The sequence below is a fragment of the Dasypus novemcinctus genome, chromosome 4, assembly GCF_030445035.2.
Source record: "Dasypus novemcinctus isolate mDasNov1 chromosome 4, mDasNov1.1.hap2, whole genome shotgun sequence".
In the NCBI taxonomy this organism is placed as follows: domain Eukaryota; kingdom Metazoa; phylum Chordata; class Mammalia; order Cingulata; family Dasypodidae; genus Dasypus; species Dasypus novemcinctus.
In genome coordinates this window covers 49470297-49485906 of record NC_080676.1, presented here as the reverse complement: position 1 = coordinate 49485906, position 15610 = coordinate 49470297, and the positions used below count along the sequence as shown (strand labels likewise).

The following is a 15610-nucleotide window of genomic DNA, read 5'->3' as shown; positions in this document are numbered from 1 at the left end:
CCCTTTGCCAGGGCTTGGAGGCCATCTGTGTCCACGCCAAGCACCCAAGTTTGTTGGGAATGTCCCAGTCAGGGCGGCTGGGTTCCTGGGAGAGTTGCCAAATTTGAGTAGGTTCTGTCTGCCCATTTTGGCTGAAAGCTGGAAAGGGGGGAGCGGCTTGCCCCTTTCCAGTGAGTCCACCCTTCTATTCATAAGCCGCATTCCTGTTTGTTGTGCACCCGACTGCCTGGAAGAGGGGGAAGTGAAGGGGTGAAAAGCAGAATCAGAATAAGTGCAGTAAAGTTCCCTCCTTAGGGTGTCAAAGCCAAAATACGTTTGCATTCTGCTCAGGTTCTTAGAAGGTATTGTAGTAACCTTAAGTAAGAGAATGTGTTCTGTGAAGGTAAAATTTGTCTTAAGGGTATAAATAATTATAAAAGTTTTACAAAGCATTGTTTAAATTAAGGTATTTAAGTGGCTAATTGCAGAAAGTCATTATTTAACAAAACTGAATTGATAATAATAATAATAAAAGGCAATTTTATAACAAACTTATTCGGCAGCCAATCTCCCCTGCCAACTTGCTTCCAAAAAAAACTGTTTCTGGTATTACATGCTACTAAGTATTTAAAGTGAAGAAAAGTTCATTATTTTAACAAGCTTGTTTAGTATTAATGGCAATTATATGTTGTAAGAAGTTTGCCTGGTAACTTAGTATGTGGGATATATGGAGTGTGTTTTTATTGTTAAGGAAACAGAAGATGATTTTGTCCTAAGATAAAATGATTGATTATTGGAAAGAGTAGAGTGTGGGACAGAACCTGAATGAATACTGAAAGTGTAGAAGGTTTGTGGAAGGAAAATTTTTATGATTAAATTGAGTAAGATCAATATACAAAGAAAATCTTTTATCAATAGCTTCTTGTGCTTTAACCTCATCATTTCCTCAGTGTTTGAAGAAGAGTCTTACCTCTTTTAAAAGAACATTTTATGTTCTAGAAATCAAATCCTGAAAAGTAGCCTTTTATTTCAAACTAACTGCAAGAGATTTATTCTTTTACTTTAAAGGAAAAATTAAAGTAATGGTTAAGTTCATTTAATATGTTATAAGTCAAATGAAAGGTATTTAAAGGTGTTATAAAATTAATAAGTTTTTTTAAAAAAATTAATAAAAACTGTAACTAAGAGTTAAAATCATTTATAAATGCATTTATGTTATAAAACACTGGAAAGGTAATAACTGAAATTATAGCTGGGTGAATTTAGCTTGAAATTATTAAGTGTAAACTCTAAACTTTATCTTTCCTTAGTTTATGGTTACTTCAAGTCTAACCTCACCCCTTGCCTTTGCCTATGGTTATTTCATAATAGCTTCTGCCCCTATAGGCCAGAGAAGAGCTGGGACATCACTGTCTCCTCTCCTGGTATTAGTAACCCTTTCTCTCATGAATTCAAGTGTAAACTAAATAAATTGCTGCCTGATAGAATAAGATTAAATGACCACTGGAGTTTTATTATCTCCAAAACCAAAAAGGTGGGTGGAGGGGGAGAAGTCTCCTGCCTTGATGGTCAGTGTTCCTAAGAGTGGCAATTCATGAGAGAAAGCAGTCTGTCTCCCTGAGGCTTCAAATAGCCTCAGTAAATATATATAAAATTAATCTTGTTGCTTATCCAAAATTCTGCTAATTTCAAAGTAAAATATAAAGTTCTAAAACAAAATGGTGCTAAGGCATTGAGAACATTTTGGTTATTACAATCCACTAAGTAAGAAAAAATTCTTGTGGTAAACTGCATGGTCATAGTGCAAATTAAGAAGAGTTTCAAAAGTCTTTGAAAAGTTTAAAGTAACTAAAGTCATGTTGTTGTGTCAAACTATTCATGTCTGCCTATTTGCTCAAATTGTTGAGGTTAAATATGCAGTTATATAAGTAATATGTATTTCTGAACCCCTAATTAATTAAGCTAAACAGTATATAAAATAATGCAAATTATAAGTAATATCAATGAGTTGTGTTTGTGTCTAACTCTTTGTGTCTGCCCATTTTAAAAAATGCTCAATGTATGTCTTCATACATCAGGATAATATCAAATTAACAAATAAAAATTCTTAAAAGAGGTCTATTCAAATTGTTAAAAATTAAATATGCAGTTATATTTATAAATATTCTTAAAGCCCAAATTAAACTAAGCAGGATGAAAAAGTCATAGAAATCTGATTATAGAAACAATTGGGAAAGGGCCTCCTTTGCAAGAGCTTTAAAGGCAAGACTAGGTGTAGCAGATTAAACCTATCTACTAGGCTAGGGAATTAAGAATCAGTTTGCCAGGTAATTTCCCAGTTTAAACCTTTGTCAGCCATAAATTGCAAAAAAAAAAAAAAAAACAAAAAACAAAGATTAGGTTAATTGTCACATAAGAAAAATGTTGGTGTAAACTGGCGGCCTGCTGCCTCAGTCTCCCACTCCCGGGTTGGACAGCAGTGGAGGAGACCAGTTTAGGCCAGTCCTATGGGCAATGGAAGGATGCCCAAGAAGGAGCTAACTAAGTAGGTGCCATTTCAGCACTAAATTCTATTCCTTATTTGACAAAGGGGGGGAGCAGGTAAAAACTAAAATGGTTGGAATGTGATAGAGGAAGCAGTTAAATCAAACTTTTGCATGGGAAAGTTAAATCTCAGATAAGCTGTAACTTCTGAAGTATCCAATCTATGGAAAAACAGAGGAAGAGCTTGCATGCTAGGCTTAGGGGTATAAATTGTGTCATTTTTCTTTGTTCGGGGCACCAGCCATATCTGGCTCTGCGCCCCTTCTTGCAAGATTGAGAATAAATTATTTTCTTCTCCACAATCTGGTGAGCCTTATTTTCTTCCAGAAGATTTCTTTCCAACAAAATAAAGGTAATTAGTGGCTCTATTAACAAATTTCAGTAAGTAAAGGAAAGTCCATAAAAACTATGGAGAGATCTTTCCTGGGTTATGATTTTAAAAAAATTAAGTAATTGTGTAATGTGTTTTAAAACCTGGTAGTCAGTATGCTTTTAATTTAATAATTTTCATAACTTAAAGAAAAGAAGTTTTAACTTCCTGTAAGGGAAAAAGAGAACATTCCTTGCATAAACTATTATGGTTTCAATTTTATTTAACTTGAGTGTAATCTCCAATAGTTAATTTATAAACTAAATTAACATTATGTATGAAATCTTTAATGAGTGAAATTAGGCTAAAGGAAAAAATTGTAGATATGCTCTCTTAAATAAGGAGTAAATTTCTTTCATTGGTAATTGTAATTTAGTAAGTTTATTTAAACATGAGGTGGCTAGTCAATGTGATTATAGTCAATTATAAAGAGTTTGTAAAACATCCTCCAACTGAAAATGTTTAAATAGTTCTAGTTCTAGAAAAGTCATTGTTAATTAAACTTAGATTGGTTATTGGTAGCAGAAATAACTTCATGATAATAAACCTGTCTGAAGGCCACTGCAAAGTACACATTTAAGTAAATGGTAATAAAAAGTTATCTTGATTATATTGGAAGTCTTCTGTTTTCATTTTAACAATGAAAAATAATATTTTTCCTCTATTACTAAAGTACCTACTGTTATCTTCATAATAAAATTGTGTAAGTAAACAGTCATTTGATATATGTGTTGCGTTAAGTTGTTTAAAATATATATAAAAACAAGGAATAAACTTTAACATTGTCAAACACTTGTGCATTCAAACCAGGCCTTGAATACATTACAGGTGGCCTCTCTATGTGAGTTATTGGCTAGGCTGGTCACTGACCCCTCAATTAAAATATGTGCTATATCAGTCTCTGGTTCTGCTCCTGAAGTCGATGGAAACTATATTGCAGTTTCAAGCTCCTGCAGCAGCCAATAATGAGTCGGTACAGCCAAGTGTACAATGGATATCGCCTCCAGACTGGCACTGTTCCATAGTGCCAAAGAGCACTATGCACCAGGCTAGTGGAATACTGGAAAATCTCTCTAAGATGAAGGATGCTGCAACTTGCTCACTGCATTGAAGAACATGCTAAGTGGAGCCATGATACCAGGATACTGTAAGTGAACTTAAACACAATTGGCATTATGGCCTGCTCTTATGGAGAGATAACATGTAAGGTATTACAAACCTGAAACTCAAAACTAATAATTGCAACTTTGAATCCTTATGCATTAAGTAATACATTAGCTAATATTAAGTGCTGTACTTTTATCCTGTACTAAATATATACCTAATAATTGTAATGTTATCTTTTCTATTTTGGATCAAGTGCAGAAGTATATTAGACATGTTAAGTTACTGGTAAAATCATTTTCTAAACAATTAATAACATGTCTATAAAATAAGGTGGCAGTCTCAGCCAGTCTCAGTCAACTTCTATATTCTGCTCTACTCTGCTGTGTAGCAAAAGTGAGACTTGCTTGCTGATGGTGAGTCACCTATTGAACAAGTCAAAATTGCTAGAAATTGTACAATGAAAACCAAGGTGTAAAAATCTTTATTCTGTAGCTCTGATCACTCCCACAGGTGAAGACTAAGAATATTTCCAAATTAGTGTTCTAATCCTGAGTGAAGCCAGTTGCCCAAGGAGTGCCAGTTCACCAGGAGCATCTGACAGAGCGAATGAGTGCCAATCATTGAACAGCTTGGAATGTGTCTTCAGACAAAGCTAAGTGTCGGTTGCAATTTCTCTCTAAAGATGGATAACTTAAAAAAGAATATATATGCTGTTCCCACCAGCTTTTAAGGAATGCCATCTTTATAGGCACCTAACCTTGTCTACCTCTGTAATCCAATGTGTCCTCTTTTAAAAACAGGTATTCCAAATTTTTAATTAAGTTTGTTTCTTTCAGAGTGAACATCTTATTAACCATATGAAAACTTCATCCAACTTCGTACAGAATGCCAGATCCATCTTCCTCCAGTTAGAATAAATTAAAGAGTTTTACACCTTATTAGGCAATGACTACAGCCCATGGCCAGCAGGAAGCAGTTACAGAAAAGAGATCGTCTCCCTTCAGCACCCCTTTTAAATTAAAGGTGTAAACTCTTTAAGAGTAAAATAAAAGTAATAGATGGATCTGGAACCTGACTGGAAATCCACGTGAGTGCCAGTGGCAGCAGAATAACTGCAGGAGGCCCCTGCCCAAGATTCTGCTGTCCAGAATGAAAAGTTCTAAACTTCTAAAAACAGTCCTGGATGCTGTACTAAAGACTGATAAATAATCAATCAAGACGACAAATAGCCATCCACCTCATAGCTCCAACAATAATTATGCCAAAGCTTAGCAAGTTAAACTTTGGCAAAAGGGGGAGAATGATGTGGGCTATGGGTGGAAGGCTCTTTGTCTCTTCAGAGATAACTAAGTTGTTTGACTTGTGGGTGTGGAATGGTAAGAGGCTGCAGTCCTGCCCTTAGGGACAGTGGAAGCGGCTCCAGTCCCAGGAAATGTTTAACAATGCAAGGGCTATAAACCTTAAGTATTTAGGGGAAATGCAAAAAGTAAATATGCTAAAAGCTTATCTAGAATGTCTGGAGTCCATGCTAAAAGCTTACCTAAGATGTGGAAGAGATATATGCTAATTGAAGCCTATTGAGAACTGAAACAAAGGGACATTTGGCCTTTCCTCTCTGTATAAAAGACGTTTGAAAATCTTGTTCGGGGCTCGGGATTCAAACGGAAGTTCCCGAGTCCGGCCGGCCCGTCAATAAACCATTTTTCCTTCTCAAAATCATTCCTGAGTCCTGGCCTCTCTATACTCAAATAATTGAACTTCTCTTAAATTCTACAACAATAGTATGATTGATGGGGTGCTAGCTATGTACGAAGTATTAGCTAAATCCCTTAATTTGTATGGTCTCATTTAATGCTCACCATAGTTCTATGAAGTAAATTCCACAAGTATGTAAGCATTCCTCATCTGTAAATTTACTCTGAAAAGTTAAATAACTTGTCCAGTAGGTGTCAGAGTCAGGAGTTAGGTGCAGTGCAATTTTGGGCTTAAAACTCAACAAAGTTGAATTAGACATATATTGAACAGCTAGAATTCAACTTATTAACATGACAGGAGCTGGATGGGCTTGGAGGAGGGGGTAATAAAGCGATTAAAATTACTAAGCACAAAAATAAAAATTAGATTAATCTCTTAATACATCAATTTCATTTATATGCATATGTTGAGTGTGCATGAAAGATAAGGTATCTCTATATATGTACTACATTTAGAAATGATAATGTATGAAAATCTAAATTTAAAGAATAGATAAATCATAATGATGACTTTTGCATCACCCAAGAATTCATCTCATCACAATAGGATTCACCCAGGACTCTTCTTCAGATAGTACTTTCCTCTCATGAATTTAAGTTGCTATTTGGGATGATTAATTGTTTAAAGAAGGATGGAAATGGGAGGTGGAGGGAGTTACAGAGTAACATAAAACCAAATATTGCTAGAAACTGTCAGACATTAAGAGAATAAAGATGTGAAGTTGAACTATAAAAATAAAATGTAAACAACTTTTCAGGAACATCTATATTTGAAGAACAAAGCATATTTTAATTTTTCCAGCCACCATTTTCTTTATGTAATAATTACCTCAAACAGGTCACCCCAGAAGCTTTCAAGTAACATCCAAAAATGCACATACAATTTATAAAAGAAAGTAAAATATTCCAGCAGGTTTAGAGCTACAGAGAAACTGCTTCCTGTGACTTAATTCTAAGAAAGATGAAAAGGATTGAAGTCCAACAGATAGATGAACACAGACTTAATTAAGGTGAATTATACCTCTGTGATATTCTTTAGGAAAATAACTTCCAACTTCACAAAAAAAGTTGTATCTTTTTAGGGAAGCAAACTATTGATAAACTTTGAGTAGCTAATCCACGAGACTCACATTAAAATACAGCACAAGAAACATATTGTCCCTTGGGTTAAGAGGTGAGAATCTATTGCACATGTCATCTGTTTCTGTGAATACTGAAGATTACAATTATGTTTTGATATTAATCCAACTCCTGCAAATTTCGTGTTGCACAGCACACTGAAAATGTGAGTGACAGTATAAATCTTTTTAAATTGAATTCAACACTATTGAAAAGAGCTGATGTTTTCAAATGCTGCACAAAGCTTCCGAACAACAAGAATCACTATCTACATGAACTAGTTTTCTATAATGACCTATTTGGTAAGAAAGAGGAATAGTCAGAATAAAATACAATTCTGCATGGCTTATTAGTTTTGTATGTGTACATGTGTGTGTGTTTCACTTTTAGGAACAATTACCTCTAATGTGTTGATGTCCTCATAAACAAATTGCACGGTGGGAACTCCAAGATGGTTGATAAAATAATCGGCATCACCTTGTATCTGGACGGAACTGACATTGTTTCCTGAGCACTGAGCTCTTCTCGGACAGTTGAAATTGTTTTTCTGAAAAACAGAATTTAAATTGTTACTACATACATCCTACACAGGACATTCCTAAATCAGTACTACTCAAAACGTGATTCATGGATCCAGAGAATCATCTGCATTCAAGAGCTTGTTTGAAATGCAAATTGTTAGACTCTACTCATGTCCTTAAAAGCAAACCTTTGGGGATAGGACCCAGAATCTATCTTTGTTACAACAATTCCTCTATTATTCTTATGCTCCTGAAGTTTAACTAGCATTGCCCTAAATCAAGTTTTGCTTGCTGCTGTTTCTTCAAAAGCATCTTTACCATAGATTTATTTTGAGTTTTAGTAAATCTTTAAATTGAAACTTTTCAAAAGAAGCTTGATTCTCTAAAAAGCTGTAGTTGTTTTTGTTTTGTTTTAAAGTAGCTCCATAAATCTACAGGATGCCTTTTGATGGGATAGAAGGATATAATTCCGTTCTTCTTAAAATGTTCACCAAACAAAACAGAAGGATATATGCTTTTTCTGTTTGCTCTTAAAAGTATATCCCCAGATGTTAACATGCTGCATTGGGGATAGAGAACCACACAGCTAGGTGCAACCTTTGGGGAAATAGAAGATGTTGGAGTAGTATTTCTTAAACTAAGAGTTATCTGGCATGCAAAACAAATGACAGTAGCAAAACAAATGACAGTAGCTTAACAAAAATAAAACAAAACAAAAATAAAAAAACAAGCAATTTAAATGATTTTTAAATTATACTAATTCTAATTTAAAATATCTTCGTAATAATTTTTCCAAAAATCTAGATGCTCTTGGAGATGCAGTTGTCTCAACTGTAAACCATGGAAGACTATCAATCTCCTGAGTGGTAATTGTGAACATCATACCTAATAGTATTTACAAATAATATTTACAAAACAGTATTTAAAAATAGTATTTACAAAATACATGTTTGCCAAATAATCAAGATAAGGTCTTCTTTGGCATGATATAATTTCAGAAATACTTTAAATTAGAACCTAACATTTGAAAAATATTAAGTTTAATATTGAGAAAACTTATTGTAACAACAGTGCTAGATTTTTCAAGCATATAATAATGTTCTCATCAGTGTTCTCTGGAGACATAATAGTACAATTTTAGCAACAAAGTTAAAACCAATTAACGTGAAAAGCAAGAGTATTTATAAAAAGGTAGGCTTCAGTTTAACATTATTTATAAATATCTGGGGGTAATTAAACACTTTGGAAACAGAAGAAAAAGCATGTCTAAGCATACAGTTTAATCAGTAGCAACCTAATGAATTTTATGGAGATATGGAGGAACTTTTTAACCTCCTGGAAATCCTTTTTCATTTCCTGGTAACTCCTGGGGTTTAAGATTTGTGAGGTTTTATAGCAGGCTGGAGCAGTTTAGGTAGGGTCTGGAATATTCCCAAAGAAGAGCTACTCTTAAGTACTAGTTCTTAAAAAGCAGAAGAAATACAGGGACATTCTCTCATGAACTAAAACCAGTATATAATACTAATACATGATGTTAATAACCAAGTGGGTTGGAGAAAATACACCAAATGTAAGATATGAGTTATAGTTAGTAGTAATAGTTTGATGATGCTCTTTCATAGTTTGTAACAATTGTTTCACAACAATGCACGGAGTTGATGGTGGAGTGATGTATGGTAGCCCTGTATGATGATATGCATGCCTGCTTTATAAGTTCACAACTTTTACTATACACTTATTGTTTATATATGTTTATATATAAATGATAAACTTCAATTTTAAAAAGTTTAAAAAATGAAGGAGGGATTAAGACATTCCCAGTTAAATTGAAGCTGGAGAACTTCCTCATCACTTGATCAGCTTTAGAAGACATGCTAAAAAAAGTTCTGTAGGCTTAAAGAAAAGGACACCAGACAATTAACTGAAGTCACTTAAAGAAATAAAGATCTTCTGTAAAGATTTTTTAAAAAGCAAATAATGAAAGTATTATATATCACATTAAAAATCTTAAATGTTTTTGAGAGATCCAGGTTTTAAAAACTGGTGTCTCTGAAAGAGATTGTTTAGCCAGAATAATTTTTCCAATGGAATTTGAATGCTCCGGGAGGGCTAGTCTTTCACTAGTAGTGTCTGACCCCCAGCCTGCTTCACTCCTTCAAATTTCCTCAGTGGTAGGTCCCTGGAGGCATCTGAGTTTTTGAATCCTAAATATCATAGCTGTACTCTTTCATGCTGATAATAAGAATTTTTTAGAATCTGGTCTTTTCTTTCCCCAGATATTTATGTAATGCATTTAAAAATCATTTTTATTGTATACTTACTGTCCCTTCATCTGAGCAACCTTCATCTGAGCATGAGACAGCATGCTCATCCTACTCAACATTAGTGAAAATAAAGGTTTGGCTTTAAATTCATTTCACAAACATAAATCTCAATATCGACCTCCAAATCACAGCCATGCTCCTTTAGTAGGATTTTCTTCTTTCAAGAGAAGATTGGCATGGATCAAAAATTGACAATTCAATTTTTAAAAACGTGGTACCTAAGTATAATATTTGATATTATTTTCATTCAGCATCATTGTTAATCACTTCTCTCTGACAGAATGTGTTAGTTTCCTTTGTATGCAAGTTTCTAAGATGGCACAGGTGGCACTATCCCAATCAACCCTAGATTCTTTTTGTTAAGTAAAATAAAATGTCTGCCTGCAGGGTGTACTGCTGGGACTGGATCCCTTTCTGGGAAGGGCTTTTCTAGAAGATAAAAACAATTGACCTTCAAGAAAATGGAACAACAGATCACACCCTATAGAAGAGCAGATATAAGGAAGGGGGGGGGGGGGGGCGGGCTGCTGATAAACCAGTTTTGGCCCAGGAAAGATAACTTATCAGATTGGACAAGCACACCATACTAATCAATGCGTATCTGCTCTATGCTTTGTAAAACAGCCTATAGTAAATGGAAACTTAATGTCAGCCAATCAAAACATTTCTTCCTATGCTTCCACATTTGTCCATATAAATTCTCCTTTTCAGCCCCCTCGTTGGAACTCCAGTCTACTTTCTGAATGGGATACTGAGTAATTCATGAAGAGTTCAATAAAGCTGTGAGATGCTAAACTGCAAAAAAAATTTCCTTTTAACATGGGGAACAGTTCTCATTTACCTTCAGGCTTTTATTCTACAAGGATATCTTTTTCCAAGCCAGTACAGATTGTCCTTTGGTCTCAAAAGTCACACTGACTAGTCCCTCTGTTTTGCCAAGTTTAGTTTCATTATTTCACTTTAGCATTTTCCTTGCATTCCATTTCCAAGGCTTCTTCCAGCTACATTATTTTTTACATGTTTGCATTTTAGGGAAATCACAAGGGCAATATGCAGTCTTCACACTTTAAATTCCCTCCTCAGCCTTCAGGATTACATTCCCAAAAAACAAGTCTGCATTCCTTCTCCACTCAGTTTGCTTTACCTTGCCCCCAGCCCAGGAATAGATAGAACCTGAAAAATTGAAACAATTTTATTTAATATAAAATATATTATTTTATAAGCTTCAAGAATATAAGCTTCAAGAAAACAGTATATATATATTTTTAACCACTCTTTCCCCAGCCACTAAAATAGTGTATGGCATACACTAGATAGTCAACATATGTTTAAAGGTTTTAAGCTTAGAAGTAAACACTAATGTCTGAGAGGAAAGTAGAAAGACATGATAATTTTTTTTTTATTTTACTGTTAAGTTAACCACCATCAGAGAGGCAAGATGGGTAACAAATTTGTGCAGGTCAATTAATTTCTTAAATTTATTTACAAGGCTCAGTAAATTCATATTAAATATTTCATCCAAGGAGTTTACAATGTGCCATACTTAATGTTTGACAACAAGCATTTTTAATCTAGCTCATGAAATGAGCAAGTTCCATGGTTGTGTCACTTGTTTAATTTCACACCACAGTTCTGTTGAATACCTAAAATTAAATCACCATCTCAGTCCTAAGGCTATATATTTTTCACAATTATACTTTTAAGGTAAATGGCAAAACCTCATAATAAATAGCCATATAGGTGAAATATAAAGACATTACATCAACATTTGCATTAGTTGAATAGCTATGCCAAGATACTTGGACAAATTTCTAAAGTATTTAAAAGATGTTCAATAATGAAAATGTTTTATGCCTCCAACACTCTGCTTTCCCCTGCATATGTATTTATATATATAGGAAATTTAAGCTGAGTACTTATTTGAAGAGCAAGAAAAGCCTAACATTCAAAATTAGAGTGCTGCAATAAGCTCACAATAGGTTGGCTCTAATGGAAGGCAACAACAAAACATTATGAAATAAAGGACAGAGAGAGAGACACAAGAGAGGGAAAAAAGATGGGACCAGGGGACTCACAACTCCTGGAACTGAGAGACTTGACCCTAGTTTCCACCTCGTATTTATTGGAAACTACCAAGCAGCTGTTTGCTATTAGAACTGCAACATCATCTACAATTACAGGGAACAACTGCAACATCTAACAACTGTAACATTTACAATAAGGAACAGGTAAGCCAGTTTCCCACAACATTAGAGTACCACATTCTATACATTATGATAAATTTAAATCACTTCCTTTTCATTTTAACATTATTCTTATAACAACTATTATAGAAACAATTGATCTCATTAATTTTCCTGGATTTTACAGTATAGAAATTTTCCAATTGTGTTCATGAGACCTATGATATTCACAAGAATGATTTCTCAACACTATCCCACATTTCATGGGTCTTTTTTTAAAAAATCATATTAGATCACTGGATCCAGTTGTAATCACTTGAACAATTGTGGCATTTCATCAATATTTATTTAGTTAATGGGTGTGCCATATTTTCTTCATTTATTATTATCACGTATTTTTATGCTGATATGACAAGTGCTATCCAATGCTCAATACTTAATAATTCATTGCAGATCTGCTCTAATAATCTTTGATAGGAGAGAAATTATACTTCGTGATTTTCTTTAATATTTTAAACCAGAATCTCATTTAAGTCTTCCTAGATAAAGCGTATGACAATGAGTTTCCTATATACAAAATACACTTTCAGAATGGTAATAATAATAAAAAAAAAAGAAAGATAAAGAAAAATCAGAAAATATCTTGTGATGCCTTTACTATAGATTAAATTGGGTACTGGGAGAAAAACAGCTTTTACCTTATTATAAAATGAAATTTTTCAACCCATTATTGGGGGTTTGCAAATGTCCAAATTTCGAGACTTCAGCAAAGTTTTAATAATCTCGTTACAAACTTTTAACCAAGTATTATCTGCTTTAAATAGTGAAGAATTGCTAGTCTTTTATTCTACATAAGTATAATTGCCAAATAATAATAATAAACTCAACATCTCATTGCTTTTTGTTAATTTTTATAACTTTAACCTTGCTTTTGAGTGTGAGAAATATGTTGCATTTACATATTTTTCTGTTTTTTAATTTTTTATTGCTTTTTTCTTTTTAAAATGTTTTCTTTTTTTCTTTTTTTTATATTTGAAGAATTTAAAATTAGATTAGAATGAATCTTTATCCATTAATGAACGTTTTAAAGATCAATCTGTAAGGGCAAAAGTAGAGAATAATAAATATTTAAATAAATTATATTATAGCCATACAATGAGCTAGTATTCAGTCTTTAAAGAGAACAAAGCTGTTTATGCACTGACAAACATTTCCAAGATAGATTTTACATAAAAAAAGCAATCTGCATGACTTTTTCTATAGGACATTTCCATTTGCAAAATTTTAAAGAGAGAAAAAATGATTATACACTCTAATATTGCAAATACTAAATGCAGAGGTACTGGTGGGTAAGGAACAGATTTAGGAGGAAGACTTTCATTGACTGCTTCTTATTCCTCTTGAACTTGAGAATGTATCATTTATCCAAAAATAAATGTTAAATTTTTTTTAATTCCTCCCTAAACTAACATGCTCTACGTTCCCAATTCTAGGATTTTATAGATCGTAAAATATACTATCAACCTAAGATATAAGTATATCAACCAAATAACTGCTTCTGTTGGGCGGTAGGGAATAAACAAGCCACAAAATAGTTATCTCCCAATTTCAGAAATGTCAAAATTTAAAATAAAGTCTAAAAGTAGAGAAGTGGTTGCATCACCAACTGTTTAATTGAGGAATATAAAATGTATATGTCTTTGGGGAGGGAAGGGATGAAATTAAATACTTGTCACTGTATTTTATTTGGAAAGAACAAGTTCTCTATGGAGGATTTGAATACCACAAGTTGAGACCCCTGCTGGTATAGGGGTCACTGACTTAGGCACTCCAAGTAACCAGGAAGATACATAGAGAAACTAAAGAGCCAAAAGTTGCTGGGAAAAACTGAAAACAAAACTTCATTCAATTTATAATCAATTTCCTTGGGGACCATTCTTGTTAAAATGGTTTGTGAGGGCTTATATTTTCTAGACAAGTATCAAATAATCCATCTCACTCCAAAAAGACACATATGGATTACTTTTTTGCAAACAGACATCATATTGGATCATAATGCCACCCTCTGAGAGGGCTAAAACAGGTGTTATTACTCTATTACACAAATGGATTTTTTTTTTCATCCCCTAGACAAACAAGGATAGCAAATGGCAGGCAGGGATTTTTAACTAGGTTGTTGCTCAGCCACCAGGAATAACGTCTCCCCCATCTGGCAGGCCCCAATTTAACTAAGGAAACCTAAGGAAACAAGTGCCTTAGTTTGTACAAAAAGAGCTGTTAGGATGCTGCATTAGTCAGTCAAAGGGGTGCTGATGCAAAGTACCAGAAATCTGTTGGTTTTCATAAAAAGTATTTATCTGGAGTAAAAGCTTACTGTTACAAGGCCCTAAAGAGTCCAACTCAAGATACCATTAGAGGTACTTTTTCACCCAAGTCAGTTGCCACGTGTTGAAGTAAGATGTCAGGCCTGCTATCTCCTTCCTTCTTCCTCTTAAGGCTCCATGGGCCCAGCTTCTGATCTCAGCTCCAGGCTGGTACAGGTTTGATTTCTATCTGGGCTTTCTCAGCTCAGCCGTTCTGTTCTGTTTAGCTGCAAACTAACAGGCAAATGTCTTATCTCTCTTCCCAGGGCTGCAGGATCAAAGTTCTCTCCTCTGACATTGTTTATGGAACCCTCTTTCTTCCTATGCCTTCTTCTGTGTGTCTTCTTGAGTGAGTGTCCATTTATAGAGCCCAGCCAGGCTGCAGGGAGTTAAACTGAGTTACACCCTACTGACATGGTTGAATCAAAGCACTAATCTTAACATAATTTAATCAGACATGTCAGTTAAATCTAATAAAATCAAAGGGTATCATACCAGAGGAACAGACCAGTATACAAGCATAATCTTTCTTTTTGGAATTTATAAATAATTTTAAAATACTGTATTCCCTCTGGAAAAAAAAAAAAGATATAACAATATTCAAAAAAACCCTAAATCCTTTTAGCTAGCAATGCTAAGCAAAAAAATCACAACACAGTTTTACAAATACAGTTTTTCTTGGGGCTAAGTCCCCTCTGGCTGCAGACCTGTGAAACTTACAAAACAATTTTTCTGCTTCCTATATACAAAGAGACAGACATAGGATAAACATTTGCATATCATAAGGAGAATCTGGGAGGGAAGCATGAGTCATGGTCCCAACAGTTCTGAAATCATTCAGGGCATACTCCATTAGATTTCAAAGTCTTAGAGTCATTCTTTTTTTTCTTCCCCTTCTTTTTTTTTATACTTAAATTTTTTTTTAAATACTTTAGATTATATAAATGTTACATAAAATAATATATGGGATTCCCATATGCCCTGCTCCCTAACTCTCCTACACATCCCCACATTAACAACATCCTTCACTGGTGTGGTCCATTTGTTACAATTGAACACATATTGGAGCATTACCACTAAGTATGGATTATAGTTTACATTGTAGTTTAAACTCTCTCTGGCACAATTTTCTCTCTCTTTCTTTTTTTTTTACTTTTAATTAAATTAATTAATTAATTTATTTATTTATTTATTCCCATATAACCCACTCCCTACCCCCACCACATCATTTTTCTAAATTGTATTTTTTGAAGATATATACATCACAAAAAAGATGTTACATTAAAAAATATAAGAGGTTCCCTAATACCTCCCACCCCCCAGCCCACTCCTTCCACACCAACAAC

General features: G+C 33.9%; 1 protein-coding gene across 4 annotated transcripts in view; it reads right to left on the bottom strand.

The window, feature by feature from the left end:
* NAALADL2 (N-acetylated alpha-linked acidic dipeptidase like 2) overlaps window positions 1-15610 on the bottom strand; it is a 1069483-nt gene that overhangs the window by 261961 nt on the left and 791912 nt on the right. For all 4 annotated transcript variants that reach the window (XM_071214620.1, XM_058295358.2, XM_058295357.2 and 1 more), the window contains exon 10: window positions 7274-7420. In XM_071214620.1, coding sequence (XP_071070721.1) covers window positions 7274-7420 — 147 coding nt within the window. The remainder of the gene's footprint in view (window positions 1-7273; window positions 7421-15610) is intronic.